At 29.8% G+C, this 12,587-nt stretch overlaps 1 protein-coding gene across 3 annotated transcripts in view; it reads left to right on the forward strand.

Moving 5' to 3' along the window:
* LOC143234787 (uncharacterized) overlaps nucleotides 1–12,587 on the forward strand; it is a 71,063-nt gene that overhangs the window by 45,093 nt on the left and 13,383 nt on the right. For 2 of the 3 annotated variants that reach the window (XM_076472413.1, XM_076472411.1), the window contains 4 exons: nucleotides 3,138–3,266; nucleotides 7,513–7,671; nucleotides 9,491–9,673; nucleotides 10,497–10,652. In XM_076472413.1, the coding sequence (XP_076328528.1) occupies nucleotides 3,138–3,266; nucleotides 7,513–7,671; nucleotides 9,491–9,673; nucleotides 10,497–10,652 (627 nt within the window). The remainder of the gene's footprint in view (nucleotides 1–3,137; nucleotides 3,267–7,512; nucleotides 7,672–9,490; nucleotides 9,674–10,496; nucleotides 10,653–12,587) is intronic. The other variant, XM_076472412.1, reaches the window with a different exon arrangement.

Here is a 12,587-nt window from a genome sequence, read left to right on the forward strand (position 1 = left end):
AAGGGTTTATCAAAGAACAGGAGGTTTTAAATAAATTGAGGTGTGTGAATTCCATTAAAGAAAAGTTAATGAACTTTGCTTAATGACGTAAGGTGAGATTAATAATAATAATAATAATAAAAAAAAATATTTTGATTTAGTAACCATAATAGGATATTTATATGCATTCCCACAGATCCATATGTCAAAACAGATTAATGAAATATTATTGTGAACAACAATGAACACCTTCATATTAGAAAATCTCAAGGTATTTAGGAAGGCTGATTGTAAGAAGGAATAAAAAAATATTGAACTTTTAAGTGACCTTTTGGACATAATATTCAAGTATTCTTTCCACATATTCCAAATGTTGCTAGAAATTATTTCAAATTTGTTGAAAATTGCCAAAAATAATATAAGTGATTCAGAATTTTATTTCTTTAGAGATATGGTATATCTGTAACCAAGCATTGAAAATGATCATGTATATCAAGCTGTGGAATTTTTTCAAGATCAGTATAATTCACCCCAGGTTAATAACAGTTTCGTCTTCTAAACATTAGATCTGGTCTTAAAGAATTATTTTTTTTTATTTATGGGAAACAGATTTTCTATCAAATTTCTGTGTAATTGGTACAAAAGTCATCCCAACTTATGCTAATATCACTTTAGTTTTTAAAGTGCAATTATTTAACATATTACCTTATTATTTTTGAAGATAATTTTGTAGTTTGTTTGAAAAAGTTAGAGATAAGACTTCTAGATGATTCTTTTGTGATATGGAAGGATACTCAAAATATTAATACATTTGTTTGGACTTTAAATAAGTATATAGGCATATTGGGGAGTTTTCAGAGATGGAAAGCTATGCAATCATTGGCCAAGTGAGGTTATGCTTAAGAAATTTCTGCTATCATTTTTTTCTGAATGGAGGTAAAAATTGCCCAAATCATCATTTTTATGCTTATAATTTTTTCTGAATGAAAACAGAAAATTTATCTGAATGCTCATGCACATTGCAAGCTAGGGATGGCTGCTCTTAGCACCCCCACCTTAGTACTCCTATGAATAAGCATGCTTTGTCTTGTCTAGATATCCTGGTGTTTTGTTTGGAAATTATTGTAATTGGTATTTTTTTTAAACCCACAAACTCATATCCGTATGTAGGTTTTTTTAAAGTAATTGTTTAAAATGTAAAATTAAATTTTCTAGGAAATCTTGCAACTAGATTATATTATTTAGTTCCAAGAAGAAATAAGAGTTAATAGATTACTAGAGCTAAAATAGTTTTTAGGTCATCATCATTATTCAGAATGAGTTATACTGTGAATTTTGGACATTACTAATAATTAACTTTTTTTAATAAAAACATTTAAATAGAGAGAGAAAGGAATCAACATAGAGAAGATTAAGCCACTACAAAAAACATATTATCCAAATATTAATATTAGTAATTGATTTGTTAATACACAGCTAAAACAAATAGTAAATAAAAGAAAATTGATAAATTTTATCAATACAACAACCTAAAAGTTTATGTCCATAATCCATATAAATAAAGTTTTCTTAGAAAGGTATTTTCTGTTGTGAAAAAAAGGATTGTGGTTTGTAATTTCAGTTATATTCAAACTACAAAAACAACAATGGAAAATCATGTATATATGCTTGTCATATATATGTAATCAAACAATTTGATCAATGCATTATGAGCAAATGCAAAATTTTGAAAGAATCATATTTTTGTATTTTCACATTTTGGGAACATAAAAGATTAATTTCTGAAAAATATTTCATAAATTTTTGATACCACTTTAAATAGATAGGGTAAGAGAGCAGTACTAACATAAATTTACTAAAAGGTTAGTTAGGATTGTGGAATGTTAAGGGCTATGACTAGGAATCACAAAAATACAACAGCAAAGTAAAAGATATATTTTGTGTATGGTTATTAAAGATTATGGAAATAAACTGCTTTTATGTAGTAATGGGAGAAAGTATAATGAGAATAAAGTTTTAACCAAAAGAAAAAGGTAAAGAAGATTGTTGTTGTTGTTTTTGAATTTCGCACAAAGCTACTCGAGGGCTATCTGTGCTAGTCGTCCCTAATTTAGCAGTGTAAGACTAGAGGGAAGGCAGCTAGTCATCACCACCCACTGCCAACTCTTGGGCTGCTATTTTACCACTGAATAGTGGGATTGACCATCACATTATAATGCCCCCATGGCTGGGAGGGCGGGTATGTTTGGCGTGACGGGGATGTGAATCCGCGACCCTCAGATTATGAGTCACACTCCTTAACACGTTTGACCATGCCGGAGATAAAGAAGAAAAGAAGGGAAAGTATATTTGATAAGGTAATTTTATTTCAACTTATAAAATATGTGTAAGGATTGTACTTTAGGTTTGTACATTTTGAAATATATATATTTAATTCAGGTTTCTTTTATTTAAATATTTTTTTGTATAGCTTTAAATTAGAATTGATAAAAGAAAGTAACAAATAAGATAAAGAAACAGAGAAGTTCAAGGATTGCAGCATTTTTGTGATACTCGAAATTTGGCATTATGTATGATAACTATAGTTCAAAATGACAGTTTTTAATCAAATTTCACAGGTCACGTTCATTGGGACTGTGTAAGAAATTTTTTGATTTTGGAGTTAAAAAGTTAAGGTCATTGTTTCAAAATATAGAAATATGGTTTCTGTGCAGAAAAATACATAATTCCAAGATACACACATGAATGCATCATATTTATGAACACACCAAAACAAACAAAAACTAATGATAGGATGGGAGATAGTTTTTTAGTTTACCTGTGTAGAAGTATGCATGAACATATATGTACACACACATACTCACCCAGACATTTAATTATTTGCATAGACTGAAATATTTTTGTAGCTAATTTTATAGACTTACATAGAAAGCTTTGGAATTTATGAGTATAGTAGTTTAAAAACTTGTATGAAATTTAAAACAAGTGCTTAATATTTTAAGTCTATAAGTAAAATCATAAAAATCTAGTAATTAGCTATGTTAATTTTGATATTGAAATTGTATATTTGATTAGTGGTTTCTGCTGCTCTTGTGGCATCCTGAATATAGAGCTGAACTTTAGCTTTAGATTAAAATTAGCATTATTTTCTTTTCCAGGTTCTTTATTCTCTTCTTTCAAAAAGTATTCAAATATCCTTATTCATCATCTGCTCAGCTATTTCCATCATATTCCATGTGTTTCTTGTTTGCGTGAGTTCTATGCAAGACCCATACCTACAGCAACAGGTTTGTTTATGTCGGTGTGTGTGTATCTTACTTGCAGAACACGTAAGTGCTAGTAGCTTGTTTCATGTGTTATCATAGATTTCATGTTCCCAGAACAGCTTTACAATTCTTTATAACATCTTGTGATCAATGAATGTCCATTAAAGAACAGTGTGAACTTAGAGTCGTCTAACATCTGAGATAAATTACTGTGACACACATTACAATTTAAGTTGGATAACAGGATAGTAGTACAGTAAAAACCTATTGTATGTGAAGATGCAGTATAATAGAGAACCATTTAAATGAAAACAGAATTGTACAATAAATAACAAGAATATTTGTACTTTAATTAAAATATAACCAAGTTACATGCAATAAAGGGAAAAATAACATTTCAAAGATCATACCTTATCTCCTCACACATATTATCTATCTACCTCTTGCATCTATCTTAGAGACTTTCTTGTCTACATTTAATTCATTGAGATTTGCATACTCATTTACTTTTCTTTCAAAAACTTAATTTTATTGTGAATTCTCAAAGGATGGTGATTGCATATGGTCCAGAGTGGGTAAAGTTATTCACATATAAGCCTTATTTTTGTTGAGGCTCTTGGAAACACATAAATTGTCAAGTTCATTGTAGCCATTGCTCAACATGTTGGAGATTATCTCGTGCTTAATGAGCTTTCTACTCCAGTTCTTATGGCCAAATGTTTATCTCAACAGTTCAGAATGATCTATTGGACTAAGAACTTCATCTGATTTGGTTAGGTAGAACATTACCATTCATGAAATGATCTTAACTTTTTAATCTCTTTTTGGATTTCCTTTCCAGGTATGTTCCTTTTTCTTAATTTTTTACTTGTGATCTTCATTAGTTTTCATTTTTTCACTTTGTCACTCATGATTCTTGGGATTTATCTTTTTTCCCTGTTTGTTATCAAGATTTATGCTGTTCTCTTTCTGTGATAACTCCATTCTTCTGCCAAATGCCTCTTTCCCCTCATGTTCATGACTCATTTTGTTCTGATTTGTAGACTTCATTTCATTTTCTTTTCTTGATTCCCTGTCATTTATATCTTTCTGTCTAACATTGGGATTGTGCTCCTTACCTTCTATTTCACTTTCTAATTCCATTTTTACATTTTTTGCTCATTTTTCTTTCTTGTTCTGTATTCCCTCTTCTAACCCCATTTTTTACCTAAAACACTCTTTTGTGCTTTTGTAGACATTTACTCCCTTCTATGTTTTAATGTGTTCCACTTCTACTCTATCCCTCTGTACTTTTTTCCCCTTGCTGTCAAGACTCATTGGGTTTTATTCCTCTTTACTGTACTTCTTACTTATTCCTGTGTATTTCTTATTTTTATGGCTCCCATTCTTTATCCAGATATGTTTATTTCTCCTGGTAATTTATTCTGCTATTATATGACTTCTTTTCTCATTACCTTCCCAAGTTTTTTTCTCCTCTTTTTGCTCTTGTATCTTACTCCTTCTCCTTGTCTAGATGTCTCTTTTTATCACCTCCATATTCCAGATTAAGGTCTTCCTGAATTTTCAGTTTCCAATCTGTCAGAATAATTTATCATTCTTTTTTTGTCAATTATTATCACGCACACAAGGTGAGCACTTTTTATATATAACCATACTATATATGTATTGTACTCTACCCCTGTAACTGTTGTATTCTATATCCAAATCTCTATGGCATGAATACTCATCCCTCCTCCCACAGCTGGAGGATGTCTTGTAGAGTTTGGCAGTAGAGTTGAGGTGAGGATACAACTTATGGTCTGAACATGCCCCAACCACATTGTACATACTCTCTGATGACTTGTGTGTAAGTACTTGGATGGTATTATTCGTATTCTGCCTGTCCATGTAAAAACATGGGTCTCTTTTACCTCTTTCTCTCTTACCTTCTTGATGAAGAATATACCCTGGATGAGACCAGATGTGGTCTTCCACTGATGTACCCCTCTGGAGCTCCTTCCACCTGGTATTACACTCCTTGGACTTCTTTTAGGTGTTTTCTGTAAAGGATCTCATCTATATAAAAATTCACTGGCTTATCCATCTCTTTAGAGTAGAATTTTAGCTAAAGTATGTGAGAGGTAAGGTATTGTTTATATAGAACTTAATATTTTCCTTACCTGAAAATGTATTTCTGATAAATATTCACTGCTTTACACATTACTTCCCATTCTCCCCACTTCCAGTGCATATGAGTTGTTGTGCATGGGTATGTGTTTTCCCCCTATTTGTGAATGGCTTTTGTAGCATGATGATATAATTTGCAGTAGTTTAATTCATGTTAAATTTGTGAAATTAGATGGGAGTTGTCTAAAGGCAAATGGCATGCAAATCTCTAGACAGATGTGAGGGGAAGATGGCTAAAATGTGTGCAGAAAAATCTATCAGAAAAATTATAAAGGAAAATGTTAACATTGAATGTACTGTGAACTTTGTTTTAATTCAACTGATCCAAATTTAACTAACCCCTGCTTATCTACAACATGCAAAGAGTGGGCAACAGGAAGTAATAGATAAAGGTAAATCCTAACTCGTAGCTAAACAGTAAATAAGGTTTCAAAAATTCCACATTAATAATAAGACTTAAAAACATATGTGAAAAACAACAGTAAATATAATAGTAGTTAGCAAAAACTAATGTAATTTAACTAATGACTTGATGTGATGTTATTTATATGGAACTGTTATACAGCTTGCATTAACAATAGTAAGAGGTAAAACTAATGGTGGTCATCATTACCAAAGATCCATTATTACATCAATCATTTTCTAAGATATTAAAGTGCAAATGTGAAAGTTTTAAAAATTCATGGTATTTTGTATAATTTTTAAGCCCATAATATTTATTCAGTGGAGTTGTTGAGTCTTCCACAAAACTGAATGTGTGTGGGGCTCAAAATACTGTTGGAGAAATTTCGTTTGTGAGAAATGAGATTGAGTTTATAAGTTCTGACAACAAGATCTTCTATTGTCAAATGTGTCTAAGCTGTCTGTAGCAATTATTGTAATACAAAAGTTTTGTTTGGAGTATATGTATTTAGAAATTAAAAGTTTATAACTTTGAAGTTAAGTATTTGATTAACATCGTGAATATATAAATTCAGATAGTGTGTTTTGTTCTTAGTAAAACAGCTATTTTCACGGTGAATTCTGATAGATAAATTTGCTTAACTCTGGTGATTTGATAAAAGAATTTGATCAATGACTCCTGTTGAAAGGCTTTGTTATAGTCATTTGTGATACTAAGGTTTGTTATTTCTGATAATTTAAATTTGAATAACTACAATTCTAGAACTTGTGGACTAAAAATACACCCTTATGATATCTCTTCTATTCAGTGGAAGACATTTTTGCTAAATTACACAAGTTTTGTCAAGTAACAAATATATAACTTTTAAGAATTTGTTTATTCTGGGTGAAAGTTCTCACTTGACACTGTATATGGCATTTATAGTGTAATTAACATATTGTTATGCAATCGGCCTTACTTTTGCACTCTCAGAATTGATAATTTTTATGAGTGACATTGTGATATAAACATATGTTTACTAACACAAAGTATCAACTTACCAGACTTTTTAAAGATCTTATAATTGTTAATAAAGGACTTAATATGAAGACTGATGTAAACATTGTTAGAGTCAGAAGTTATCATTTTATTCACAAAGCTTCAAATATTTCTCTCTGTATTCAATGTCGTTACTGATGATAATGAAAAGATTAATAATGGTTCTTTCTTTCATAATATTATAGTATGTGTTTAAGTGTTTTTTGATCTATTTCAGAACCTTACCTACTAAAATTGAGAATTTCTTTATCATAGATTTTTCTAGCACAACCAATAAATCCATATTTATATGGTGTATATAGTTTGGTATTCAAAAATAATTTAAATGCTACATTATAAGATTTTATGGAATGTACAAAGTCTGTTAAAACTGTAATGTGTGCTTCTTTCTGATAATTTCTGTAGTGGTATTAATGTGTTTATACATTTCCTTACTCAAAGTTGTTAGTGCCTTTAAAGACTTCTTGTGGATAGAACTTTGGTTCATTTAATGCTGCCATGAATGAGTCATTATGATATATAATACTAAACAATTACGGTATCAGATGTTGCAAGGATTGAAAATAATACAGAAAAGTCTTGTTTATAAAACATAAAACTAAACAAAAATATCTATAAATAGTGATAAATACCTGAAATGGCTTTTTTTTTAATTAACAGATATGATCAATGTGCATGTTGATGGGAACACATCTCCTCTTCTTCTAATGTGTCGAACATTAACTGGGAAAAAAGCTACACAAGCAATAAATTTTATTTTGCAAAAGGGAGCTGACCCAGATGTTACTGATGAATGGGGCAGATCTCCTTTGATGGAAGGTAACTTTTCTGTTATTTTATAAGGTATTAGTTTATATAGTCCACTTCTTATTTTATTCAAGCTGGCCATCCAGAAAAAATAATACACAGAATACAGTGTTTAAAATATTGTTTGATAAAGTTTATTGACAGCCTGATTGCTATTTTGCATTATTAAGTCAGTTCCAGACTTTATTTATACTGTTGATCATCACACATACGTGTGATTGAAGTGATTAAAAAATAGAAACATTTTTCATTTGTTCATTCTCTAAACGTATCTAAATGTATGAATTGTTTTTAAATATGCTTCTTTTAGGAAAATTAGATCTCTTAATAAAAGGTAAGTTGTTGCCTTTTTTCATGATATTGAATTAAAAGTTTTGGAATTTTCTTGGTAATAGATCAACATATTCGTTTAAGGTTACAAGGGCTCTTTAAATCCAGAAACAAACAAGAGCTCTAGAAATGTGCTTTTACTGAAATGATATTAATATTTTTAGTAATAGATGAGATTTATATAATTTAAGTAGAGAGATATATTTTTATTAGTATAAATTTTTTCTGCAGGAATCACAACTTTTTAAAATTGCTATAACAATATTAACATAAAATTGTTTGCCTCAAAAAATGTGTATTAAATGTATATATATGCAAAGACCTACATCATTCGAAAGGCTGAACTATGTTGCTTCCTGTTTTACGTGAAATATTGTTCTTTGTAGATGATAATCTTGTCTTTAATTGGCTAAAAGACAAGTCTGTTATATTTTCATAACATTATATATGTGTTCATTATGAACTGGAAAAAAAAATTAGATTTTTGTTTCATAAGACATTAAACTTCTATTTAGAATTTATTTAATAAATTCATTAATGTAATGACTGCTTGACCAATTCAAGAGATTTCTATTCTAAGCTAGATTTGGGCCATTTTTATGGTATTTTATTATCAACATATATTTTTCTATGCATACTTTTTTGGATGAAGTTTACATGTGCATGAATGTTGTGATCTAATCCACATACTTTCTTTTTTAAAATATCAGTCTAGAAAATGAGATTTGTTGTAGAGTGGCTTCTTATCTTTTTGTACTAGCATTATTTGATTTATTTGGGTAAATATTTGTTGCATATTTTGCCTGTAATTATACTTGAATGACATTAATTTTGAGGTAGAGAATGATATGAACATTAAGAGAGTGACTGTCAGTCAAAAAAGTTTTTTTTTGTTTTCATAGGTTCTATCTTAAAAGCTTTGAGAGAGAGAGAGAAAAATAAACATAAGGCTATTCGAGTAAGCCTGTTAACACAGTTAGAAACAGTGATTATGCAAAGAGTTACTAGATAACTTGAAAGAAAGAGGGTCCTGGTAAAAGAGAGAGTGTTGAGATATTGAAACTTTGTAAATGTTATTATAATCCTTATTTTTTAAGACAAATTTTCTGTTTTAATGTCTCAGGAAAATCATAACTTAAGAACTTGGTGTTTTAGACTAAAGAATTATTATATTCCACTTGTAGAATGTATACTTCTGTGTAATGAGTCACATGAGAAAACCAAAAGAATCAGGTTGAAATTCTAATATTTAGCAATTTGCATTAAGTTATTTCTAGCAAAATGACACTGTAAAAGGTATTGCCTTTATCTGAGTTATCAAAAACCACAGTCCAGTGTGGAAAACTACTGTTTGTTTTAGTTCCTTATTACACTAGTATTGTAATACTGCTGAGAAGTATTTATTTTATTAGAATTCTCAGACTCACATTAGAGCCATTTATTAATTATTTAATATAAAAGTAGGGTAACACTTTTGAAATTTTATATTCTTATGTTTTAGTCATCAAGTGGCAGACCAACCGTTCAGACAGTGAAAACTTAGAAGTAATGCGTTTTTTGTTGGATGCAGGAGCTAAAATAGATGTGAAAGAGAGTAAGCATGGCTTATCTCCCCTGATGTATGCTGCAATGGGTAGCAACATAGAAACTCTGAAACTGCTATTAAAGACAATCAACAATAAAGGTTTGTAACCAGCAACAGATTGTAAAACTATTGATGAAAGTCATTTATAAATATGGATCATAATGTATTTCAGAACAGCTGGTATGGGTATTAACACTTTTATTGATAAGCTGAGAACAATGTTTTCACCTTCCTAGGTCATCTTCAGGTTGATGAAGAATACCTAGGTAGGTCAAAATGTTGTTCTCTTCTTATCAGTAAAAGTGTTAATACCCATACCATCCATTCTGAAATCATTTTTATTTCAAGTGAGTTTCTCATCATCAAGAATTAGTAATATAGTTTGGAAGCAGTTAAAAACTGTATACAATCATTGTGTAATGTAAGTTATAGATTAATGTCTTTAAAACTTAATAAAACCAAGATATTTGATATTGAGTGTTTATAATAGCGTACTAGCTATGAAATCATTTTCAAAGACTATATGTAATAAAAAGAAGAATGTTTTAAACACTGTTAAACCTAAATACAATAATGGACTTGAGTTGTAATGTATCAGCTTTAAAACAGTTGTTAGGTGTTGGTTAAGCTCATGATTGGTTGTTCATAGTGTGGCAAGTTTTTAAACTCTACCAAATGTAATTTTATTAGTGATATCATTTTAAAGCTCTAAAACTGTGAATATGTAGTCAAAATTTGGTTTGTCAAGAAAACAATAGAAGAGTATCTAAATACCAGTTTGTTTATAAAATTAAATGGTGATTTCACATAAAAAAGTGTATAGAAATAAGACTTGTTATTGTGGATGTATTTTATACCTGTTTAATAATATTTTTTACTTTGTTTATGTTTTAATTGTGACTTTTTATATCTTTGTTTACAGAAAAACTTGTTTCTGTTGTCAACACCACAACAACAATAGGATTAACCTCCTTACACTTAGTGATGATAAGCAATAAAATTGCCGATGTTGTTCTTGAGATGATGGAGTTTCTTTTGAAGTGTGGAGCAGACCCTAATATTTCTACAACAAAACCATGTAAAGTGCTTTATTCAGTACTCTTGATATCTGTGTGCAAGCACTTCACATTTATAAATGACTAAATTGTCTCTCAGCCTATAAAGTTCATCCAGTAGTTCAGAATATTGGATTATTTCTATCTGTTGTCAGTAGTAATTTCTAATAATTAGCAGCATTTAACTGAGGTCATCTTATTAGCTCAAATCAGGTACCTAAACTAACTTGTAAGATTTTGCATGAGTGTATCTTCAAAGGTCACTGGCAGTAGCTTCCCCTTTGGATCTGAGTGTCAGGTAAATTAACTGTGATAGATTAATAGATGTTTCACATTTGATCAGGTAAGTGCTTTCCAAGGATTTAAGCTAAATCATTAACCCTTTTTCTGTGGGCTCGGTATAATATACACATGTTTATCTATACCTTTGCACATGTGTAAATATGTAGTGTTATGAGATTTAAGCCACTTAGAGTAAATAATTTGTATTTTCATATTATGATATGTAGTCATTCTAGCATAATAAAAAGCATAATTTATATTTATTTCCTTTTTTTTATTATGGTTATGAGGTTGGCAGACCTGACATAGTTAGGGTATAGAAAGTAACATAAAATATATAACGTCTTACTGAAAACAAACATTTGAAATGTATTTAGGAGATTTTAGAGATTAAACAAATAATATTTGAAATTTTTGGGGTGAAGAAGAGATATTTTTTAATTATAATATGAAATCACTTTGCACTTGGACTAGTAATGAAACAGACTCTATTTTCACAAAGAAATCTTTAGTAAAAATATTTTTAAAATCTGATTTTTGTCTACATAATATGTGTAATCTTTACTAAAAGTCTTCCAAAGTTTATGAAGATAGGCATGTTATGTCAAAAGTTATAGTGCAACTACTTAATGTGTGCAAGTGTATAGATGAACTTGTTTATTATACTGAGCCCATTGCAAAAATGTTAAAGAGCATTTAGTATTGTGTGATCTGAGATTAAGCAATTAGTTTAAATATTGATGCTTGATACAGTTGTACCAAGTACATGCATATGATGACAAGAAATTGTTAATCTAATTTCCATGGCATAACTATAGACTATAGAAGATGGTATTAACACTGTTTTAGTGAGGAAAATCTACCACCATATATATTATTATTCCAAATAATAGGGTTATAAGGAAAATGTTGGTTACTATTGGAAGTCACTTTCTTACATGATGTGAATTATTGGTTGCATATTTTTGTTTTACCCACCATCACACCCCAAGTTGAACAATAAAAAAATGTGGCATGGCTAACTAATAAATGAATATGTTCTGTAAAATTCTTATTAAAACTATAATTGTAGCTACCAGTTTGGCTGCCAGTTTTGATTTCATTCCTTTAAGTTGTACACTATCTTTTTTGGCTTATGTTTTTATTCACACCTAAGGTGTTTTTGATTGGATTATGCTTCACTGTGTACCTGATGTATAGTTACAGAAGTATGAACAAAACCTAAAAAGCTGCTATTTCTGGAATTATCTCGTTATTCCCCTATTTTTCTATTCTACTTAAAATAAATGCATGTACATAGTTAAGGAAAGTCTCTTTATTGCTTGGTTCTCTCATGATTTAAGCCATTGCAGTCTTCTTATTCACAAACCATTTTGTTTTATAGAAAATTAGAAGGATTCAGCCAAGTTAGCTGCAAGCTAGTGAACGGTAAATGAAACCCTGCATTTGCAATAGTTTATGTATATGATATCATAAATTCATTGCACTGTACCACAGAATATTGATTTATATTTAAAGTACACTCTACTTTATACTGGTTGGAAATGAGAGTATTATTGTATGCAGTATGTTATGATCTATTTGATATTTTGTTTTGTGACAACTGGGCACATCCATTTACATTTTTACCTGCACAACATGTTTTTAGTAGTTTGATACCAGGTATGCATTAATTG

The sequence above is a fragment of the Tachypleus tridentatus genome, chromosome 12, assembly GCF_004210375.1.
Source record: "Tachypleus tridentatus isolate NWPU-2018 chromosome 12, ASM421037v1, whole genome shotgun sequence".
Lineage (NCBI taxonomy): Eukaryota > Metazoa > Arthropoda > Merostomata > Xiphosura > Limulidae > Tachypleus > Tachypleus tridentatus.